The following is a 21,341-nucleotide window of genomic DNA, read 5'->3' on the forward strand; positions in this document are numbered from 1 at the left end:
TCTTTAGTATTTTATTTATTTGCTTCTTATCTAGGTAGAAGTTTTTTGACCTCAGTCTAACAGATATGATTACAACAACTTTTCCTTATACTTTTACAGTATTGTAACTTGGCTGTGATCATATTTTAGAATAAAATTATTGTACAGTTCTGTGTGTTCCTATAATTGTAATTCACTTCTTTTAGAAGGTAGTTTTTGTAAGCACTTTATTCTTGACTTTTTGGAACATAAGTGTATCATAGAGACACACACAATACATAGATTGGTATAATCTGGGAATTTGAAAATAATTTGACCTGCTCTGATATTTAAACTGGATTTTTTTCCTTTTGATTTTATAAGTGGTTTTGTTATTAAAATAATAGTAAGAATAGTGTTCCTTTACTGCCTTTCTCAGAATGTAGCAATGAGTCCTGGAAAGAGTCTTAACTTTTCAGATTTAACTATGATCTCAGAATATGACTGGTGTTTTAAAGACAAGTTTTATTTCGTTCCATTTTGTTTTCATGATGTGTCAGGATCTGCCTACCATCCTATCTGGTAGTCTGTATAACTTGAGATCTAGTTATTCTGGTTTGTGTATTCCCAGGTAAAAAGGGGTATTGAATGAATATTTCAAAATTAATCTTGTTTTCTTCACATCTTTTGTTCTAGTTAAATGAGTGGCTACTTAATTCACTGACCATTTCTGCCCTTTGGAGTTGAATGTGTGAATTAAATGAGTGTTGGCTAGAGCTGGAAAAGTAACTAGAGCCATACCTGCTCATTACTTCTAAATAAGTGAGTTATTTTGGAAACTCATTTTACCCTATGTATTTTATTTACTTTTATTTTAAAGACCAGAGCACTGCTCAGGTCTGGCTTATGATAGTGCTGGAGATGAACCTGGGACCTCAGAGCCTCAGGGATGAAAGTCTTTTGCATAACTACTATGCTGTGACCCCAGCCCAGGGGAATTTCTTAATAAAGCATCATAGTATATGTTGAGGTTGCAAGTTAGCACTGTGCACCACAGACACATGTCATAATACAATGATTTGGTGTCAGGTCTTGATGATTTTTTATAAAGGAAAGACTATAAAGATTGACCAGCTCTGTGTCTATTCCTGTGTCTGCAAGCCTATACAAGTATAGCAGATATATACCTCTGGTAGTAAAGTAGGACGTTTTGCAGGGGGTGTGGGGGTGAGATCAGGCTCAGCTTAATTAGAGGACTTAGAGGAACAGGTGGAGTTTAAAGAGTGATTAAAAACTAGGAAACAAAACCCTAGATGTGGGAGATAAAATAAAGGTAGAGACTTGTGTGGGCACAAAGATAGCTTAGTCAAGATTATGCAGGGAGAAGTGTCAAGGATTTTGAGTTCACCTGAAAGACTTTGAAATCCATTATTAGAATTTTTGTTATCTTTGAAAATTGGGAAACACAGTTGGGGAAAGTGACAATTTGTATCCATATTGCAAGGGTGGGAAACCTATTTTCTGCAAAGAGCCATTAAATATTTATTTATTTATTTATTTATTTATTTATTTATTTTTGCCTCTAGAATTATTGCTGGGGCTTGGTACCTACACTACTAACCCACTGATCCTTTGGCCATTTCTTTCTATTTTTTGGATAGGACAAAGAAATTGAGAGGTGGAAAAGATAGGGAGAGAGAAAGACACCTGCAGACCTGCTCCACTGCTTGTGAAGTGACCCTCCTGCAGGTAGGGAGCCAGGGACTCGAACCGGAATCCTTACAGGGGTCCCTGCTCTTCATACTATGTTTGCTTAACCCAGTGTGCTACCGTCAGGCCCCCACAGTTGGATATTTATAACATCATTTGTGAGCCAAACAAAATGATCAACTTAAAATAAATTGGTAGTTAAAGCTAAGGGTGTGGATTGACCTGCCAGCTCCAATGTCCAGTGGAGAAGCAATTACAGAATCCAGAATTCCCACCCTTCAGCATCCCTAAAAGAATTTTGGTCCATACTCTGAGTGAGGAGAAATGATGGGGGAAGATTGGGCTCTGAACTCCCAACTCCATCAGGACCTGGAGAGAGAAGAGGAAAAAGGAAGGTCGTTCAGAAGTATTAATAGTTATAAGTGTGACTTAGAAAGGAAGATGGGACCATGGAAAAAAATGGCCATATATATATATATTTAGAGAGAGAGAGAGTTGTAGAAACAATAGTCAACTCATATATGTGACCTTAGGAGAACTATTGTAGTTTCCAGTGGAGGGAATGGACATATAGAATTCTTGTGGGGATGGTATAGAATTATACATTTGCTATCTTATAGTTTTGTAAATCAATATTAAGTTACTAATAACATTAAAATAAACGAACACTTAATTGAATTTTAAACCCCCTCTACTCCCACACTGTTTACTTGGCAGGATCAGATCAAATGATTTCAAGGGGTTTTAACCTGTCCCACAGGTCAGACTAGGAGAGGTTATAGGCAAACTAGCTTTTGGTTCCTTTCTCTTTTTGCAGCCATGATTATAATTTGACATGTTCTGTAGTAATGGTATACCTGGATCTAGGATTGGTTTTACAATGGTTGATAGTTGGTTCCTACTGTTGATCTTAGAAACAAAGTTTCATCCCTACCAGCCACAAAAAATAGTTACTCTTGTAACTATTTGTATATAGGCAAACTACTTTTCTTACTTCAGGTGATTGAGTCTAAGGACTTCTGTTTTCAAACAACTACATAACCTTACTGGGACTCTAGTTTAAAATGTGGGAGATAGAGCCTAACTCTGAAGCTTTATGGATCTGAATTTTGTGGGATGGTTGTGAGGAATTTGCTTCTTTAAGATTTGCACCTGTAATTCGTTTCTGTAGTGTTGGCAGAGGTAATGGTGGGTTTTTTCTCATTGGGCATTTGTTTGCATGATTAGCAATCCTCAGGAGATTTTGTTTGGGCTAATATGCTGGGTGAAATTTTGGGAATGGATTGTTTACCATTTACTCTGGGTTGAAGTAATTAAATATTAGAGCAGAAAATGAACTGTTTCTGTGAATGTACTTCTGAAGGCTAGGCATGAGCAGTGTCTTATCTGCTAGAGGTAGTGTAAAAGTAATTTGTGTTGGTTTAGGGAATTGGTCAGGGTGTAACTTGAGGTAAGAACAGGATCTTTGGGTTGTTGATATTAATATGAATTTATCTGAATCATTTTAAAAAAACCTAATGAGGCATAACATTTTATTCATGTATTTGATGATTATAAAATGTGCCTTCGATATTCTTTTCACTTCCATATCATTTTCCCCACCAATCAGTTGATAATAAGTCACCTTCATAGCCCAGACTGATTCCTTGGAACCATTGTTGGATACTTTGTTCTCACACTTTCCAAACCTTTTTCTTAAAAAAAAAAAAATACATGAAATTATCTACTTCTCACCATCCTGTTGCTGTCATCCAGGTCTAAACTAACACCTTTAAAAAAGCCTGCAACTCTGAACTGATCTTCTTACTCCCCATCTTTCCCACCACTTATTCTCATCACTTCATTAAAGAGTAATCAATACATCAGACAATGCCATATCTCATTTCCTATCTAGACAATCTAACCTAGTACTTATTTTCACCTCCTGTTGACTTTATTCCTATGCCACACTGGTCTTACAGTTCCTAGAGTATGCCAAGATGAGCTCTTACCTTGGAATCTTTGCATTACTTACTGCTTTTTTCTTTTAATAGTTTCTGCCCAGATATTTACCTGACTCCTTTTTTTTTCAAGTGTGTGTGTGTGTGTGTGTGTGTGTGTGTGTGTGTGTGTGTGTGTGTGTGTCCCCTTTCAACTAGAGCACTGTTCAGTTTTGGCTTATGGTGCACTGGGGCTTGCTTGGGAGCCTCAGGGAGTAATCTTTTGTATGACCAAGGGCCTTGGCTTACTCTTATTTCCTTAAAGTTTTAACTCATTGGTACCCTTCTCGGTGAGACCCAGGCCAACTACTTTGTTTAAAATTATACCTCTCATGTCACAACCCCCTCCCTCTCCTTCTACTGTCTTTTTTTTAGCGCTTTTCATCTAACAAGATATCATTTGTTATTTTTTGCCTACTCCTTCCTGTGAAATGTGAGCTACACAAGGACAAAGATTTTGTACCCTTTGGTATTTTCTCAGCTCCTAGAATGCTACCCAGTATTAAGCTCACATCTAATGAACACTTTTGAAGAATAAAACTTTTATTTATTGAAAACAAAAAGCATTTGCTCCTAGTTTCTGATATATTTTCTTAAATTCCAGTCTCTAATTTTATATAATAATAAAAATGTATGGGGGGGGTCAGGTGGTGGCACATCTGGTTAAATGTACATATTATAGAGGACAAAAACCCAGGTCCAAGCCCCGGGTCCCCACCTGCAGAGGGTACGCTTCAGGAGTAGTGAAACAGTCTTGTAGGTGTCTCTCATCCTCTCTTATTTCCCCTTTCCCTCTCAATTTCTCTCTGCCTCTATCCAGTATAAATAAGTGAATAAAAAAATTTAAAAACCTGTGTCTAATATATATGTATGAATGAGGGGAGTTATTTTTACACGTGAGTGACTTGAATATAAATCCTCTCCTTAGTAAGGATTTTAAGCAGAATTTTCAAGTCTGGTTATTGTCTGGGTTTTCATTCTAGATTTGAGGCCATTTATCTAAGTCATAAAGTATCAGTGAAGGGTCATCTAGTCAGGTCTTCAGAAGCAAGGTAGTAGCAGATAATAAAAACATAAAAACATGGTTTTGTGTTGCCTCTGACCTTAACATCTGCTTGATTTCACTACCTCACTACATTCTACCACTTCTTGTGTGGTGGGTTGTGGAGGGGTTGAGTATAGGTCCTCACACATGGTAGAGTGTGCACTTTACGGGGCGGGGGGTATCTCCCAGCGTCTCATGGGACACATTCCTGTATACTCAGTTACTGAAATTTGTGCTTGCTGTGCATATTATTTACTCTTTATTTTATAATCTTCTTTGAATATCATATGGAAATAACTATAGATTAAAATTAAGTGATGTGTTAAATAGCACACGGAGTTCTCTATAAAGTTCATTCTCTTTTTTCCCCATTTATTTTCAAGATTTTGAGATTTTAGACATTATCTTTTAAGCCTGACTTCCTAGCAGTGTATGCAAATAAATCTTGATTAAATAAACTTACTTTGCTGTCATAAACTCAGTTCCCAGTCCTAGTCACTAGATTTCTCAAACTTTTCTCTCAGGCTTTAATTTCATATCTGCTTGGACAAGCATCAGTTTTGATTTCCTTATAACTCTGCCATCAACTTCTTGGCTATAATTAATTATTAGTAGAACCCCTTTTATAGTTAAGTGGTGTCTTTATTATTTTTTAATTAATTTATTTATTTGCTAGAGCACTGCTCAACTCTGGTTTATAGTGCTGCTTGGGATTGAACCTTGGATTTATGGTGAAAGTCTGTTGCATAAACAGCTGTGCTATTTCTCCCTACAGGTATATTTATTCTTCTGGCTTTTCAACCTTTAATCATCAGGTAGAGCATATGTTTTTGCATGCATAGGGCTTCAGGTTGAATCCCCAGTATTGCATATATGACTGTGTCCCCCCCTTTCTTGCTAATCAATGAGTAAATAAGACTTTTTTTTTTTTTTTAAGAAAATCCTTCAGACCTACAGTTGTTCATTTATTTACTTTTGGTAACTTTTATAATCAGTGATTTAGCAGTAGTTTACAAAATTTTAAGATTTCTCTCTGTACCTGTAGTTTTGAGACCAGAAGGATATTATGGGGAAAAAAACTGATAAGAAAGCATTGTGGGGGGCTGGGTGGTGGCACTTGGTTATGTGCACACAGTACTCAATATGTGTAAAAACCCACAGTGAGACCTGGATTCAAGCCCTTCTCCTCACCTGCAGCAGGAATGCTTCATGAGCAGTGAAGGAGGTCTGTAGCAGTTGATATCTTTCTTTCTTCCGCCCCTTTCAATTTCTCTCTGTCCTATCAAGTAAAATAGGAAAAGGAAAATATATATATGTGGCCACTGGGAGTGGTGGATTCGTAGTGCCAGCTCCAATCCCCAGTGATAACCCTGCTAGCAAAAGGAAAAGAAAAAAGCCATTGTGTATTAGTATAACATGCAGCTTTTTTCTTTGTTCAGGTTCATACCTCTTACATCACTTAGTATATTTGTTGAAATAAAGTAGCCTCGGTGCATATTTATAACCCTAACCTTGGTATAAATATTTTCATAATTATTATAATAGTGATGACTATTATAATAATATAATAATATAATATGATGACTATTATAATAATAATAGTCATCACTTTTTCCTGAGTATGCACTATGCCTGTTGAGTAAATATTCCATCTCATTTAATTCTCAGTTGATTCTCATTATACGCAGTAGGCAAAATGGAGGTGTGTGCTGAATTCATAATTTTACCCTAAATCTGTTAGACTCAAGATATGGTGCTTTTTATGTTTGACCATACACATATGTCAGTTTCCCTGTATATATTTGCCTTATTGTATATTTTAGACACTTTTCCTTTCCTGCTAATGATGTATAAGAAAAACAAACTGTTCCAGAAAACTTCCCTTTTATCTAGGCAGATTAAAAACTTTAATTGACCACATTCATAGAAAAGTATTGTGAACATTCTTATGAGCTTTCTTCATTCTAGTTGTTTAGCAATAAATAATTTTAGTCATTAAAAAAACTTTAATTTCGTGACTTTACACACAAAAGCATTTATGCTTGCTTACCTGTTTTATGTTTCTTATCTTCCTTTATCCCCTTCTTCAGGGCACCATCCCTGTAGTCTTTTTAGCACCCTCGGACATCTTCCATTCTCTACATGTAATGTAAATATGGATGGATAGGATATACACCTTAGCTGTTCAACTAGTGTGTAGTTCTTTAAAATTAAGATCTGGACCAGATTTTATCTTTTAGCTCTTTAACGTCTGGTTTAGTGACGTACCCTTTTTAGTTACACCCAATAAATGTGGTAGGTGTATACTTTAGCTCAACACTGGCTGTGTGAATTTATGTCTCTGCAGACCCTGAGGAAAACATAGATAAGATAGTATAGAGGACCAGTTTTTAACGGCTTAGCAAGCTGTAGCCTCTAATGACGGAAGCTACTGAGTATATAGTCTTTTGGAATTTTTCTTTTATTACTAGGGTATGTCTAGATATATAGAAACAGTAATGGGAAAAAACAAAAGAAAAAGTGATGGCTATTTGCATGGTCAACTGAATTGAGGGGTGTTCTCACTGTTTCTAAACTTGTTATATTTTAGTGCAGAGCACAAGGGGCATGAAAAATGGAACCAGTTAAAGCTTTTCATTACTAGAAAGTCTGTTCATGCCTTTATTTCAGAGCCCTTACAAGTTCACTTATGACTTACAGATAGTATAATATTCATGTAAAGGCAAGTTAGGAAAAGAGTTTATCATAAGTGTTATTTTGTATACATGACAAAGTCTATTTGAAGAGCTAATTGAGGATAGTAAAATTTTTGGCTGAAAACCAAGTGCTCCAATATTTTTGGCATTGTATATGTATTTTTTTTTTCATTTTTAAGTGTGGTACTTTGTTGAAGTGTTGGTTTACTAGACTATTTGTCACAAGTGTACAGTTTTACGTTTCCCCCCATGATATTGATGAAATTCAACACACCATACCCTCCCAGCTTGTCCTCTTCCTCCATCATAGAACATATCAGCACCATCCAACCTCTCACCTATAGAATCCTGTATGTGATATCTAATTAAATCTTAGCCTGTATTTTCCTTTTGTTGCTTAAGCCCCACCTCCGAGTGATATTATTCATATTTGTTTTTTTCTCCTTCTGACTTACTTTACTTAACATGCTTCCTTCCAACTGCGTTAGTGGAAAATAAAATCTCATCATTTCTTATAGCTAAGTAAATTCTACTGTATGTGCATACCCTACAACTTCCTTAACCGCTCATTTGTCCTTGAACATTCAGGCTGTTTTCAAACTGGGACTATTCCAAATAGTCTTGCAGTGAACACAGACATGTCTAGATCTGTATGGGTACTGTATTTTTGTGTGCTTTTGGGATAGATATGTAACTGAGGAATTGATGGATCTTGTGGTAGGGCAAATTCTTGTTCTTTCTTTTTTTTTTTTAAGAGACAGCAAGGGAGAGAGGGAGAGAGAGACCTCAGAGACCGATCACAGAACAAAGCTTCCTTCAGTGTGGTAGGGGCAGGTTAAAACCTGGGTCTGGAGTGAGCTCAAGGACTAGCGTTAAGGATCCCAGTTCGAGCCCGCAAGCAGTGAAGCAGGTCTGCAGGTGTCTTTCTCTACCCTCTCTGTCTCCCTTCCTCTCTCGATATCTCTCTGTCCTGTCCAACAACAATAACAGCAATGACAACAATAACAATAAATACAACGGGAAATCAGGCAGTAGCACAGCAGGTTAAGCACATGTGGCTCAAAGCACAAGGACTGGCGTAAGGATCCGGGTTCAAGCCCCTGGCTCCCCACCTGCAGGGAGTCGCTTCACAGGTGGTGAAGCAGGTCTGCAGGTGTCTGTCTTTCTCTCCCCCTCTCTGTCTTCCCCTCTCCATTTCTCTCTGTCCTATCCAACAACAACAACATCAGTTGTTGGACATTAAGCCAGCACCCTCTGCTCCACATTGCATTGCTGATACTATGGCCTATTTACATAATCATTGTTTTGCCTGAAAGATCCCCACCCATTCCATTCCTTTGATCTATCTTCAAGACCCACCCTGCCTGCAGAGTAACATTAATCCCACCAGTTAAAACCATCGCAGCAGTTGCTAAGGAAGTTTATACCTTCCCAACCCACTTTTGCCTTTCTCCACCCCCTTTCCTAGCCATTTCCGTTTCCAACTTGCCACTTCTGGTTCTATCCTATAAAAGCATTGTCTCTGATCAATAAAGATTGCATTACCTCTCACCACGCATTTGGTTCCTGAGTCATCTATCTCCTGGTCACTGAGTGAGTAGCAGCCCAGGCTGGCTCGGGTCGAGTTCTCTCCAATCCAGAGAGTATGGGCCGGGAAGAAGCATCCCCACGCTAGCCCAGCAATCAGTAACTATAACAATAAAACAACAAGGGCAACAAAAGGGAGTAAATAAATAAATAAATACAACAAGGATAACAAAAAAATGGAAAAAAAATAAACATCTGGGTCCAGCTGATGGCAAAGAAGTATACTATCTGGTGACAATTTTAATATTTTGAGGAATTTTAGGCTGTTTTTGACAGGGTCTGGACTACCAGCAGTGGAACAGAAAAGTGATTGATTGATTCATCCATCTATACATAGATATATGGTAGTTGGAAAAGCCATGATGCATTTTTGCATAGATAAATACATCATGAGTTTTCCAACAACTTAATTATATATTTAATGTTAAGTGATTATAGCAAGCATGTTTTATAATCAGAAATTTTGTATTTAGACTTTTTATTCAAAAGTAGAACTTTTTATCATTTCTGGAGTATTTTTTATAATGTTGAGTGTAGCAAAAATATCCTGTTGATAATTAAAAGGCTTTGGGGTAAGGCTGCCACAGTCTTAAATTTATTGATTATTATTTTATTTTTGCCTCCAGAATTATCACTGGGGCTCAGTGCCTTCAAGTCCACTGCTTCTGGAGACCATTTTTTCCCATTTTGTTCCCCTTGTTGTTGTTGTTACAGCTGTTGTTATTGTTGGATAGGACAGAGAGAATTCGAGAGAGGAGGGGAAGACAGACCTGCTTCTCCACCCGTGAAGCAACCCCCTTGCAGGTGGGTAGCTGGGGGCTTGAACCAGGATCCTCACACGGGTCCTTGAGCTTTGCACCATGTACGCTTAACCCTCTAGCTACCTACCACGCAGTACCCCCACAATCTGAATTTTTATGCAGTTGTCCATTCATATCCGCTGAGTGACTTAACCAAGACATTAACTTTTGTAAATATGCCTTTGTTCTTAGAGTGAACAAAGAATAAATCAAGTGTGAATGTATAGGCTTATTTTTTTCTCACAAAATAACTTAGTTGTATGATAATACAGCCTTCATGTATTGTACTTATGGTACTAACAGTAGAATTGATCTTATTTTATAAAAATATACTTTAAAATATTTTCTATGGAGGCCAGTTGGTGGCACACCTAGTTGAAACGACATGTTACCTTGCACAAGGACCCAAGTTCAAGACCTCAGTTCCCACCTGCAAGGGGGAAAGCTTCACAAGCACTGAAGCAGTGCTACAGGTCTCTCTGTTTCCCTATCTTTCCTTCCCCTCTCAATTTTTCTGTGTCCTATCAAATGAAAGGGGGTGGGGGCAGTGAAAACTGGGAATAGTAGATTCTTCATGCAGGAACCTAGTCCTAGTGATAATCGTGGTGACAATTAAAAAAATAACTTTTTAAAAAACTTAAAAGACCTTTTGGTAATGTTTTGATAATCAAATTATTTGTACCTCTGAAAGGAATAGGCTGGTTTGCTGATCTGTTACCTATTATGTTCCCCAAGCTCTATGTTCCTCATCAGTGTAAACCCCACTGGAGGAGTCTCATCTATCTTGGCTGAATGATAACCCTATCCCAAGTCATGCAGGCAAAGGGAACCATAAATACACTGATGCTTATGCTACAGGTTACTGCTAAGGTAGCAGGATAAAATGAAGCCCTGGGACCAGTTTTATCTGTCATCATTTAAGTGTATTTTGCAAAATCTTGGCGTTTCACTCATAGTTCATAGTTATAGTAGGGGAGATGCAACTGAGTGGGCATCAATTCTAGCAGCAAAGTTCTAAGAATTTTTTATATTGAAGTATATTTTATAAAAAGAGAGATCTTGTGTAACACAGTAGACCTTTACATGTAAGCACACCTATGTCATTTGTTAGAGAAAATTTCTAACTCCTTAGAGCTCCCATCTCAGTAACATTCTTGCTTCTAATATCTTTGGTTGGTTTTGCCCATATCTGAATGTCACTTGAGTGGAATAATATAATGTATAATCTTTTGCAGCTAACCTTTTCAGTATTACATCTGTGAGATCCATCAATGTTGTTCATGTGCTACTTAGTTATTTTTCAGTTAAAGGATTTTACTACTATGATTTTAAAAAAAAATACATATCACTGTTGGCATTATTTGGTTTGTTTCCAATTTGGGGCTACTACAGTTAAAGTTGTTATGAACATGTACTTGTCTTGGTGGACATGCCTCATTTATCTTGGGTATATGCCTAGGCAGGAAATGCTGGATCATAGAAAATCTATGCTGAGAGTTAAATATTGTTAGTTTCCCAAAGTAGATATTAGTTTATATATATTTTTTTAGAGGGTAAGACTACATTCCCTGTAGTTGAAATTCTTTTTTTTTCTTTTTTCTTTTTTTTAAGATTTTACTTACTAATGAAAAAGGAGAGAGAAAGAATCAGGCATCACTCTGGTACATGTATGTGTTGCCAGGGATTGAACTTGGGACCTCATGCTTGAGAGTCCAGTGCTTTATCTGCTGCACCATCTCCTAGACTACGAGGTTTGTTTATATTTTGTATTCCTACTAACAATGTAGAAGTTTTAGTTCTATATCATAAGGAACATTTGCTTTTTTACTATCTTTTTTATTTTTCTAAGTCTAGCCATAGCAGGTATGTAGTGATGCTTCATTGTTACCCTTTTAGATTTTTCTCTCCAATAACTGATGTCATTTTCTAGTCTAATTTGCCTTGTATTTGGATATTTTTATATCTTTGGTGAAGAGCTACTTACTGTCTTTGGCATATTCACTGGCTAAATGACTAATTTTTATGAAGAATTCTTCACTTTTTTTTTGTCGCCACCAGAGTTTTACTGCTCTAGACTTGACTTGTTTTTCTTTCCTATTTACTTAAAGGGTTTTTTTTGTTTGTTTGTTTTCTTTACTTACTGGATAGAAACAGAGAAAATGAGAGGAGAGGGGGAGATAGAGAGAGACCTGCAGCCCTGCTCCCCCCCCCCCGAAGGTGGGGACCAGGGGCTTGAACCCGGATCCTTGTGCACTGTAATGTAAGCACTTAACTAAGTGTATCACCCTCCCCCTTCTTCTTTTTTCTTTTTGATTAAGAATTGTTTATCTAAAGAAAAATTTTATGACTTTACTTTTTAAAGGCTATTTTTTCTAATTTTTTTCTTTATATTTATTTAATGGGACAGAGAAAAATAGAGGAAGAAGTAAAGAAAGAGAGAGGAAGACAGCTGCTGCACTAATTCACTATTCGTGAAGCTTTTTCCATTCAGATAGGGACCAGTCCCAGATCCCTGTGCATTGTAATGTGTGTGCTCAACCAGGTGCACCACTGCCTGATACCTAGACTGACATTTCTAATGAAGAGATGGGCGTGTTGGCAGAGCAGGGGGTCACCACAGTACCAAAGCTCCCTTCAGTGTGTGGGGGTTGGACTTAAACCTGTTTCTTGTATATGGCAAAGCAGGCTCACTATCCAGATAAACTGTCTAGAGGTCCCTGCCCCCCTCCTTTTTTGAAATTTTTTTATCAATGTGTTATATTACTAATTAGTTTTGATGATAATTATTCTGTGATCATATTCTCTAGACTGGTGTAGTGGAGAAGTTATTCACAAAAGGGGATGGATTGGGCCAGCAAGATAGCTTCTCAGAGAGTGTGTCTGCTTATAATGACCTGGCTTCCACTATGTTGAGCAAAGCTTTGGTTCTTTGGTGTTTTCTTCTCTTGCCCTCTGTTTCTTTGTCTATATCTGAAATTGCTCAAACTGGTGAAGCTCAAGCCCCATGGTTTACCAAAAGAAGTGAGGTTTGAGTTCATTATTAAGGGTGACTGAGTTTTCTCTTGGGAAGCATATATATGGGCAGAGGTTTTACTGGATCAGAAAGTATGTATGGTGGGTTCAGTGTCAGGGACTAAATTCATCAAATCTTTCATTAATTTTTTTGTAATCACAGGGCCCTCAGTGCTCTGAGTCAACAGAGAGAGAGAGAGAGAGAGAAATTCCAGTGGGGTGGGGGCTGGACTCAAACCTGGGTCACATACATGGCAACACAGGTAGGTACCTGCCCAGGTGAGCTTGCCTTTCCTATTCTTAATGCATTTCCCTTCTTCCTCTGAGTACTAATGATGATAATACAAGTTAGCATGGAAGATAGCAGTTATAGCATAATATACAAATAGGTCTAGGTATGTGAAATTTTTGTTTTATTGCATTATCCTTTCAGTGATTTTATAGCTGTCATCCTTATCTTATGGAGAGATTAATAATAGACATAAAGTATGGTCATGGTCATACATATTTTTTTCTTTCAGATCTAGTTTTAAAGGAAATATGGCTAAATCTTTTCTGTTCTTCAACATTTCCTTTTTCCATGGTAAGCAGCATTTCCCTATCTTATGGTTGGTGTGTATCATTTCCAACCATGTAAAAGTATTTTCTTACTATGTATTAGTATCTTCATAAATTATTTATTTATTAGAGACAGAAATCAAGAGGGAAGGGGAAAGTAGGGAGAGAGGAAGATAGACACCTGTAGCATTGCTTCACTGCCCCCACCCTACAGGAGACCTGGGTTCTTGCACATTGTAACATGTACACTCAGTACCACCCAGCCCATATCTAGCTGTTCTTACAATGGTATGTATATTTTTTGCGAACTGCTTTTAAAATGCTCACTTGTTCTAATTTATTTAATAGGGGAATATGGTGATAGATTAGATGAGGCTTCCTACAAACATTTCAGAGGGGGCATCAATAGTATGTAAATAAAACTAGTATTACGTCAGGATAAATTCTATGAAAGAAGATTGGTCACGAGCAGGGGTTAATGGATGATAGTGGGACTGGGATGTAAGCTGTTTTGAATGAAGTGGTTGGGAACTCCTTTTTTCAAGAGGTGACGTTTGAACAGTTGAACTAATGGAGAGATACATTATGTTAAGGTCTGAGAAAAGGAGATTTTCTGGAGATGGGGCATCAGTTGTAAGGGCCTTGAGGTAGAAATCATGTTGGAGCACTTCAGAGAGGGAATCAAAGACTAGAGTGGCTAAAGGCAAGCTAGCTGTGAGAATGGTGAGAAATGGGTTTGGAGGAGAAGCCAAAATCCAGATCATGGGAGTCCTACCAAGTAAGGTTAAGGGGCTTGATTGTCTACAGTTATGGGTAGGCACTGAGAGATTTTTGAGTAGGGGAATGACATGATTTGAGGTACTTTTTTTTTGTCGAGGACAAGAAGCAAGATACAGTGCTTTTGGCATATGTGGTACTAGGAGCCTTGGACTTGAAATCTCATACCTGCAAGTCCACAACTCTCTGTCCTCCCATTCTTTGTCTTTTTCCAGAGGTAACTGTAATGAATAATCAATCATTTACTGTGTAGCCTTCTATATGTAAGACCCTGGATTCAATCCCCAGTATATGACAGCATTGCTCTGTTTGGCCAGTCTGTCTCATAAATTTAAAAAGAATAAACCAAATTAGGTACTATGCAGCCTTCTCTGTGCATTATAAATGTTCTTACCTTCCACATTAGTGCATAACATGGCTGAGCTATTAGTTAAAACTTACAAAGCTTTTTCGAATGGTTAATGATTTGGTTGCCAACCTTTCTCTCTACCTTCAAAATGTCTCTCCATTGTTCATACAGCTTTTTCTTTATAAACATATATGCTAGCTTTTACTGTATTCCATTACTGAGTAAGATCCCAGTTACCCAGGCCCATCTTCTCTCTCTATCCTAAGAGATGTTCTAGTCATATTTGACCATGAGTTCCTTGTTTTTAAATGTTCTCTTCTACCTCAGAAAAATAGACTGCCTTTTACTTTCTGTGACAAGATGACTATTATACAACATCTATGAAGTGGCCACTACCGAGGTTGCCTCTGTTTATTGTTTGTTTAAGCACATAGTACTGCACACTGTGACTTGTTGCTGGAAACTTGTTTTTGTTCCCTTGTTAAATTTCTTTAATATGGCGAAATTTACTTCTGTATAGGTTTGGGGAAGATAACAGAAAAATGCTTATCAATCCTTATGTAAGGAGTGAATTATCTTCACATCCTTGGATGGTTCCAGTATAACAGTTTGGATAACTATTAGTATACTCTCATTAGTATGTGCTGGTTAAATGAATTAGTTGACTCTGAAGATTAAATCAATTTTGCAATGAACAATTTTTGTTAATTTGCTTCTTTCCCCTTTTGTTGCCCTTGTTTTTATTGTTGCAGTTATTATTATTATTGTTGTTGTTGATGTTGGATAAGACAGAGGGAAATGGAAAAAAGAGGGGAAGACAGAGAGGGGGAGAGAAAGATAGACACCTGCAGACCTGCTTCATTGCTTATGAAGAGACTTCCCTGCAGGTGGGGAGCCGGGGACTCAAACAGGGATCCTTACACTGGTCCTTGCACTTAGCACCATATGTGCTTAACCCACTGCATTACCACCCTGCTCACTTTACATGCAGATAACAAGCTATCACTACTCTTTTGCTCTCTGTCTCCCCTCCCCCCATTTCTCTCTGCCCTATCAAATGAAAGAAAGAAAAAGGTGAGATGAGCCAGTAAGAGAAGGATGAATTTCACTCTTAGGCAGAACTTAGGAAATAAGAACAGAAAGTGGAAACACATAGTAAAACTGGGACTGAGTTTGATGTGTTACAGCAAAGCAAAGGACTCTGGGAATGGTAGGGAGGGGGGACAACCACTTTGAGTTCCTGGTGCATGATGGTGGAAGAGACCCAGGTTGGGCTTGAGAGTATTTAGCAGATGCCTGTCATGGTGAGATGAGTAATTTTACTTAACTATGTGTCAACAGCTGTACTATAAACCATTAACCACCACTCCCCATTAAAAAAGAAAGAAAAACAAAACAATCACTAAATGTTTAATTTGACTTGGTTTTATTTTACTGTGTTTACCTGGGTTTTAACTGAGAGAATGTTTTCTGGGAGTATGTACCCATCTGGAATAGTCTTGACACTAGAATTTGATAAATTTTTAAAAGTTAAAGAGCCACAGCATTATTTGATAATTTTAGACACAAGAAAGGAAGCATCTTTTCTTACTGATATCCTTTTTCCAAACAGTACTCCTGCTATTTCACTAACTTATTGTTTGTAGTTGGCTGTGTAGTGACCACAGGGGACTTTACCCACTCTTATCAGTAAAGTGCCATGCACATCACTTCCTCTTGTCATCATTGCCAAGAACTTTTTTTTATTGTTGTTTGGTTGGTTCGTTACCAGGGCTTCACCAGTCTGGGACAACTTTTTCAGATAGAAACAGACAGAGGGAAAGAGGGAAATAGACAATAGCAGCACTGAAGTTCCCCCCAGTGTGAGAGAGGCTGGACTTGAACCTGAATCAAGAGCTTGACAAAGCAGACACACTATCCAGGTGATCTACTTTGTCAGTCCAAGAACCTAAAGGTACAGCATGATGGTCTGTCTAGAGCAATTTCAGTAACAAGCTTAAAATACCACAGAAGGGCCAGAGAGCTCACTTGAGAGGGCTGTTACTTTTCCTTGTGCATAACCCAGGTTTGAACCCTGCTCTCTACTGCACTGGGGAAAGCTTCAGTGCTCTGTAATGTCTGTTTCTCTCTGTCTCTAAAAATGTCAGCTTGGAGCGCTTAAGCCATGGTGACAAAAAAAAAAAAAAATCACAGAAAGCAATAGAGTTTTAAAACTATAAACTATCTTTTTGGGGGGAGGAGAGCTAGACTTTGAATTTTAGAATTTTTAATTTTTTAAGTTTTTTTTTTCCCTTTTGTTGCCCTTGTTTTTTGTTGTTCTTGTAGTTACTGGTGTCATTGTTGTTAGATAGGACAGAGAGAAATGGAAAGAGATGGGGAAGACAGAGAGGGGGAGAGAAAGACAGACACTTGCAGACCTGCTTCACCACCTGTGAAGCGACTCCCCTGCAGGTGGGGAGCTGGGGGCTCGAACCAGGATCCTTGTGCTTTGCGCCATGTGTGCTTAACCCACTGTGCTACTGCTCAACCCCCAGGATATCTTTAAATGAATTAATTAAATTAGACAAGACAATCAATCTGGCACATGAAGTACTAATGAGCAAACTCAGGTCCAGTGCTTTACCCACTGTACCACTTCCCAGCCTGCATTTCAGAACTTTAATAAAAGTTCTTTTATTGTGTGCGAGAACCAGAGCACTTCAGCGCATGTGGTGTCAGGGATTGAACTCAAGACCTTATATCTGTGAGTCCTGAACTCCTTCACCAAGCCACCTCCTAAGCCAAAAATTTATTTTCTTAAAATTTATTCAACCGTGTGTGTGTGTGTTTGTATTTTTTGTCAGGACAGAGAAAAAGTGAGAGGGGGAGGTAGACACCTACAGTCCTTCTTCATGGCTTATGAAGCATCCTCCCTGAAGGGGTGCACCACCACCCCGCCCCTAACAGCCAGTTTTAAAGAGACATTTCTCATATTGAGAGCAGTTATTAGTGTTATGGTTTGTTTGCACCTTTTATCCTGTTAATTTCAAGTAAAAATTACATCTGATAATGCAACTTGAATAATATGACTTTTGCCAAAGCTTTAAGTCTTTGGTTTTAAAGAGGACATGATAATGCTTAAGATTGATTTTAGCATGTAATTGTTGTGTGAGTTTCAGTGAAGAAAAGTACTTTGGAATCTAAGACAGTTTATTATGGCTTTAGGTGATCAAATCTAGAGACTAATATTTGAATAACAGAAAATAGTATTTGTTCTTACATTTGTTTTTGGCTCTTGGCTTTTGGTTGTAACTTGGTATTGCCAGTGAATTATCAGTATTTGTTAAGATTGTAAAGAAGAAAGTGAGTAGGATGTTTTTCTGCTCTAATTTAAAAGCAACATACATTTCGCTTAGTGAACTTATCCTTTCCTTTTTCTTTCAGGACTTGAGCCAATGAAAGCTTATGGCACTTATGAAAACAAATGTCACTCCTTTCTTTTTAATCGGAACTTCTGTTTAGGATCAGTATATGATTCTTCACCTGTGATCTGTTCTTTCCAAAGCCACTGACTTTGAGTTGTAGGAAGGTCTCTGAAGATTTTTATCAAATGACGTCAATGGCCAGCTTGTTTTCTTTTACTAGTCCAGCAGTAAAGCGCTTGTTGGGCTGGAAGCAAGGTGATGAGGAGGAGAAATGGGCAGAAAAAGCAGTCGATGCTTTAGTGAAAAAGCTGAAAAAGAAAAAGGGTGCTATGGAAGAACTGGAAAAGGCACTGAGCAGTCCAGGACAGCCAAGCAAGTGTGTGACTATTCCCAGATCTTTAGATGGACGACTACAGGTTTCTCACAGAAAAGGCTTACCCCATGTTATATACTGTCGTGTTTGGCGCTGGCCTGATTTGCAGAGTCACCATGAACTAAAACCATTGGATATTTGTGAATTTCCTTTTGGATCTAAGCAAAAAGAAGTTTGTATCAACCCATACCACTATAAGAGAGTGGAGAGTCCAGGTAGGTTTTACTCCTCTGAGAAGATATCTATAAAACAAGAACTTTTGGGCTTCCTGATTTGATTTTAACTGGATTTAGTTGTTTAAAGTTTATGTAAGCTTTCTGTTTTCTTGAATATTTTGATCATAGAAGATTTTGAATTTAGCTGTTTGTGATGATATAGATACCAAATTGCTTACTCTTAGTTCATTGTTCAGTGTAAGTGGTCAACCATGCACACACTGCCTCTTCTGTGGATGGCTTGTCTCTATCTGAGTTTTAAGCTCCATATGTGAACTACATCTTATTCCTTCTTTTCTATTTAAAAAAAAAAAAAACTTTATCCCTATTATTATCAGTTCTTTCTAACATCATTTATTTTTTATAAATGTTTTACGATTTTTAATTCAATATATATATATATATACACACACATATTTATTATTGGATAAGAGACAGAGAGAACTTAAGAGGAGGGAGAGATTGAGAGGGAGAGAAACAGAGAGACACCTTCACCCCTGCTTCACCACATGTGAAGCTGTCACCCTTCAGGTGGAGACCAGGACCTTAAACCTGGTTCCTTGTACACTGTAACATGTGCACTTAACCAGATGTGCCACTGCCTGGCCCAAGCTCTTTCTAACATTATATTTTCTCTCTGTTAGACCATTTCTGACAGCATCCAAACATGTAGTTATAGTGCCCATTCATCCTAAAATAAAAATTAGAAGGAACTTCTCTCTTCACTTTACTCATACTCCCCACCTCCAAGCTAACTCATTATTTCCTCAAATCCTTTTTTAGGAGTCTCCTTTTTTTTTTTTTTAAATCTCTGCATTACTTCACATTCCTTCTTGAGTCTCATCTAGTTATTTTTCTTTGCCAACATTTGACTTGTCATGATCATTAATGACTAACTTCAAGTAGAGCAGACTTTTGCAGTCTTCAAGTTATTTGCCCTTTCAACAAACACTGACACATTTGCTGTCTTCTTCCACTCAGTTTCCTTTATGGACATCTGAAATAGTACTCTCTCCTACCTCGCTGGATATTTTTTCTTTGTCTTTTTGTTTCCTTATTCTTTCTGTTTTCTTGGGACTCAGTTCATGGGCTTTTCCCCCTTTATTTTTTCTTTGTATACTTCTTTACAGTTGTCTACATGACATTCTCCATGTCTAAAAAAAATACTAGTTTTCATATGTTTTAAGAAGCCTTTAGGGGTTGGGTTGTGGTGAACCCAGTTAAGTGCACATCACCATGTACAGGGACCCAAGTTTGAACCTCCACTCCATACTTGGAAGGGGGAGGCTTCATGAGTAGTGAAGCCGGTATGCAGGTGTCTATCCCTCTCCCTCTTAATCTCTCTGTTCTGACAGAGTAGAAAAAAAATGAGGGAATTTTTTTTAAAGAAGCCTTTAGTATCCCTCCATCAAGCTATTTCCCCATCCTGTATTTTCTCTGTGAAATTACCAGCATTCCTGTAAATGTTATATAGAAATCATCTTTTATTTCAACCGGAAGTTCTGTATTTAGCTATCATAAGCAAATGTTGCTTGCTGGACTTTCAAATTATCTTAATATCACCTCTTTTTAAATATATATATTTATTTATTCCCTTTTATTTCCTTTGTTTTATTGTTGTAGTTATTATTGTTGTTATTGATGTAGTCGTTGTTGGGTAGGACAGAGAGAAATGGAGAGAGGAAGGGAAGACAGAGGGGGAGAGAAAGATAGACACCTGCAGACTTGCTTCACCACCTGCGAAGCAACTCCCTTGCAGCTGGGGGGTGGGAGCTTGAACCGGGATTTTTACACTGGTCCTCGTGCTTTGTGCCAAGTGCGCTTAACCCACTGTGCTACCACCCGACTCCCTTAATATCACCTCTTATCATCTCTAATAATTCTGGTTTAGTCAGCCATCATCTTTGACCTTAAGTACTCTTCCAAATTGATCTCAGCCTATTTTGTTTCTCACAACCCATCTGTTGTGTATTCAACAGCCTGATTGAATTTGGAATATATATAAAATCTTGCTCAAAACATTTTAAAGACTTTGTGTTACTCTTAGAATAGATTGAGTTAGACCCTGCGTTACCTGTTCTCAAACTGCTCCTCTTCCTTGGTCTCTCACATACTCTTGTATCTAGGCTTCATTCATGCTATTTCTTTTACTTTGAGGAGTTGTTTCATAACAGTCTTATTTCATTCAGTCCTTGCTTGACTCTCGTAGTTGTTTATAAAATTAAGGGCTAATGGGAGCAGTGGAGTTGTGGTGGTATGGAGTCGCCTTGATAACCCTATGTAAAATTTAATAGAGGATGAAGCTCAGAAAATAGAATCCAGGGGGCTGGGTGGTGGCATACCTGGTTGAGTCCATATTGTTACAATGCACAAGGTCCCAGGTTAAATCTCCAGGATCCCTCCTGCATGGGGAAAGCTTGAGTGGTGAGGCAGGGTTGCAGATGTGTTTCTTTCTCTCCCTATCACCCCTTTCCCTCTCGATTTCTGGCTGTCTCTATCCAATAATAAATAAAGATAGTAATAAAAAAATAGAAACCAGTCTTCATTGTAGCAAAAGAACATGCAATCAGTCTATTATTACCTTGTTCATAGTACCTGAAAAAGAGTAGTAATGGGGATTTGAGAGATCCCTTGGATATTTTTTGGAAATATATACTGACATATACTAAACTAAATAAAGGGACAAGGCAATAGTAAAAACACTGTTCAAAAAATATGTAATCATGGGGGGGGTCAGGCAGCAGTGAAGCAAAGACCTGGGTTTGAGCCCCGGCTTGCCACCTGCAGGGGGTCCACTTTAGGACTGATGAAGCAGTTCTGCAGGTCTCTTTCTCTTCCTCTGTCTCCCCATCCTCTCTTAAATTCTCTGTCCTATGTA

At 37.9% G+C, this 21,341-nt stretch overlaps 1 protein-coding gene across 5 annotated transcripts in view; it reads left to right on the plus strand.

The window, feature by feature from the left end:
- SMAD5 (SMAD family member 5) overlaps window positions 1-21,341 on the plus strand; it is a 40,063-nt gene that overhangs the window by 4,459 nt on the left and 14,263 nt on the right. For 3 of the 5 annotated variants that reach the window (XM_060178420.1, XM_060178444.1, XM_060178449.1), the window contains exon 2: window positions 17,895-18,463. In XM_060178420.1, the coding sequence (XP_060034403.1) occupies window positions 18,061-18,463 (403 nt within the window). In that variant the 5' untranslated portion in view covers window positions 17,895-18,060. Of the gene's footprint in view, window positions 1-1,609; window positions 1,708-11,386; window positions 11,527-17,894; window positions 18,464-21,341 lie in introns of those variants that run through there. The other 2 variants (XM_060178428.1, XM_060178437.1) reach the window with 2 other exon arrangements.

The sequence above is a fragment of the Erinaceus europaeus genome, chromosome 2, assembly GCF_950295315.1.
Source record: "Erinaceus europaeus chromosome 2, mEriEur2.1, whole genome shotgun sequence".
NCBI classification, from domain to species: domain Eukaryota; kingdom Metazoa; phylum Chordata; class Mammalia; order Eulipotyphla; family Erinaceidae; genus Erinaceus; species Erinaceus europaeus.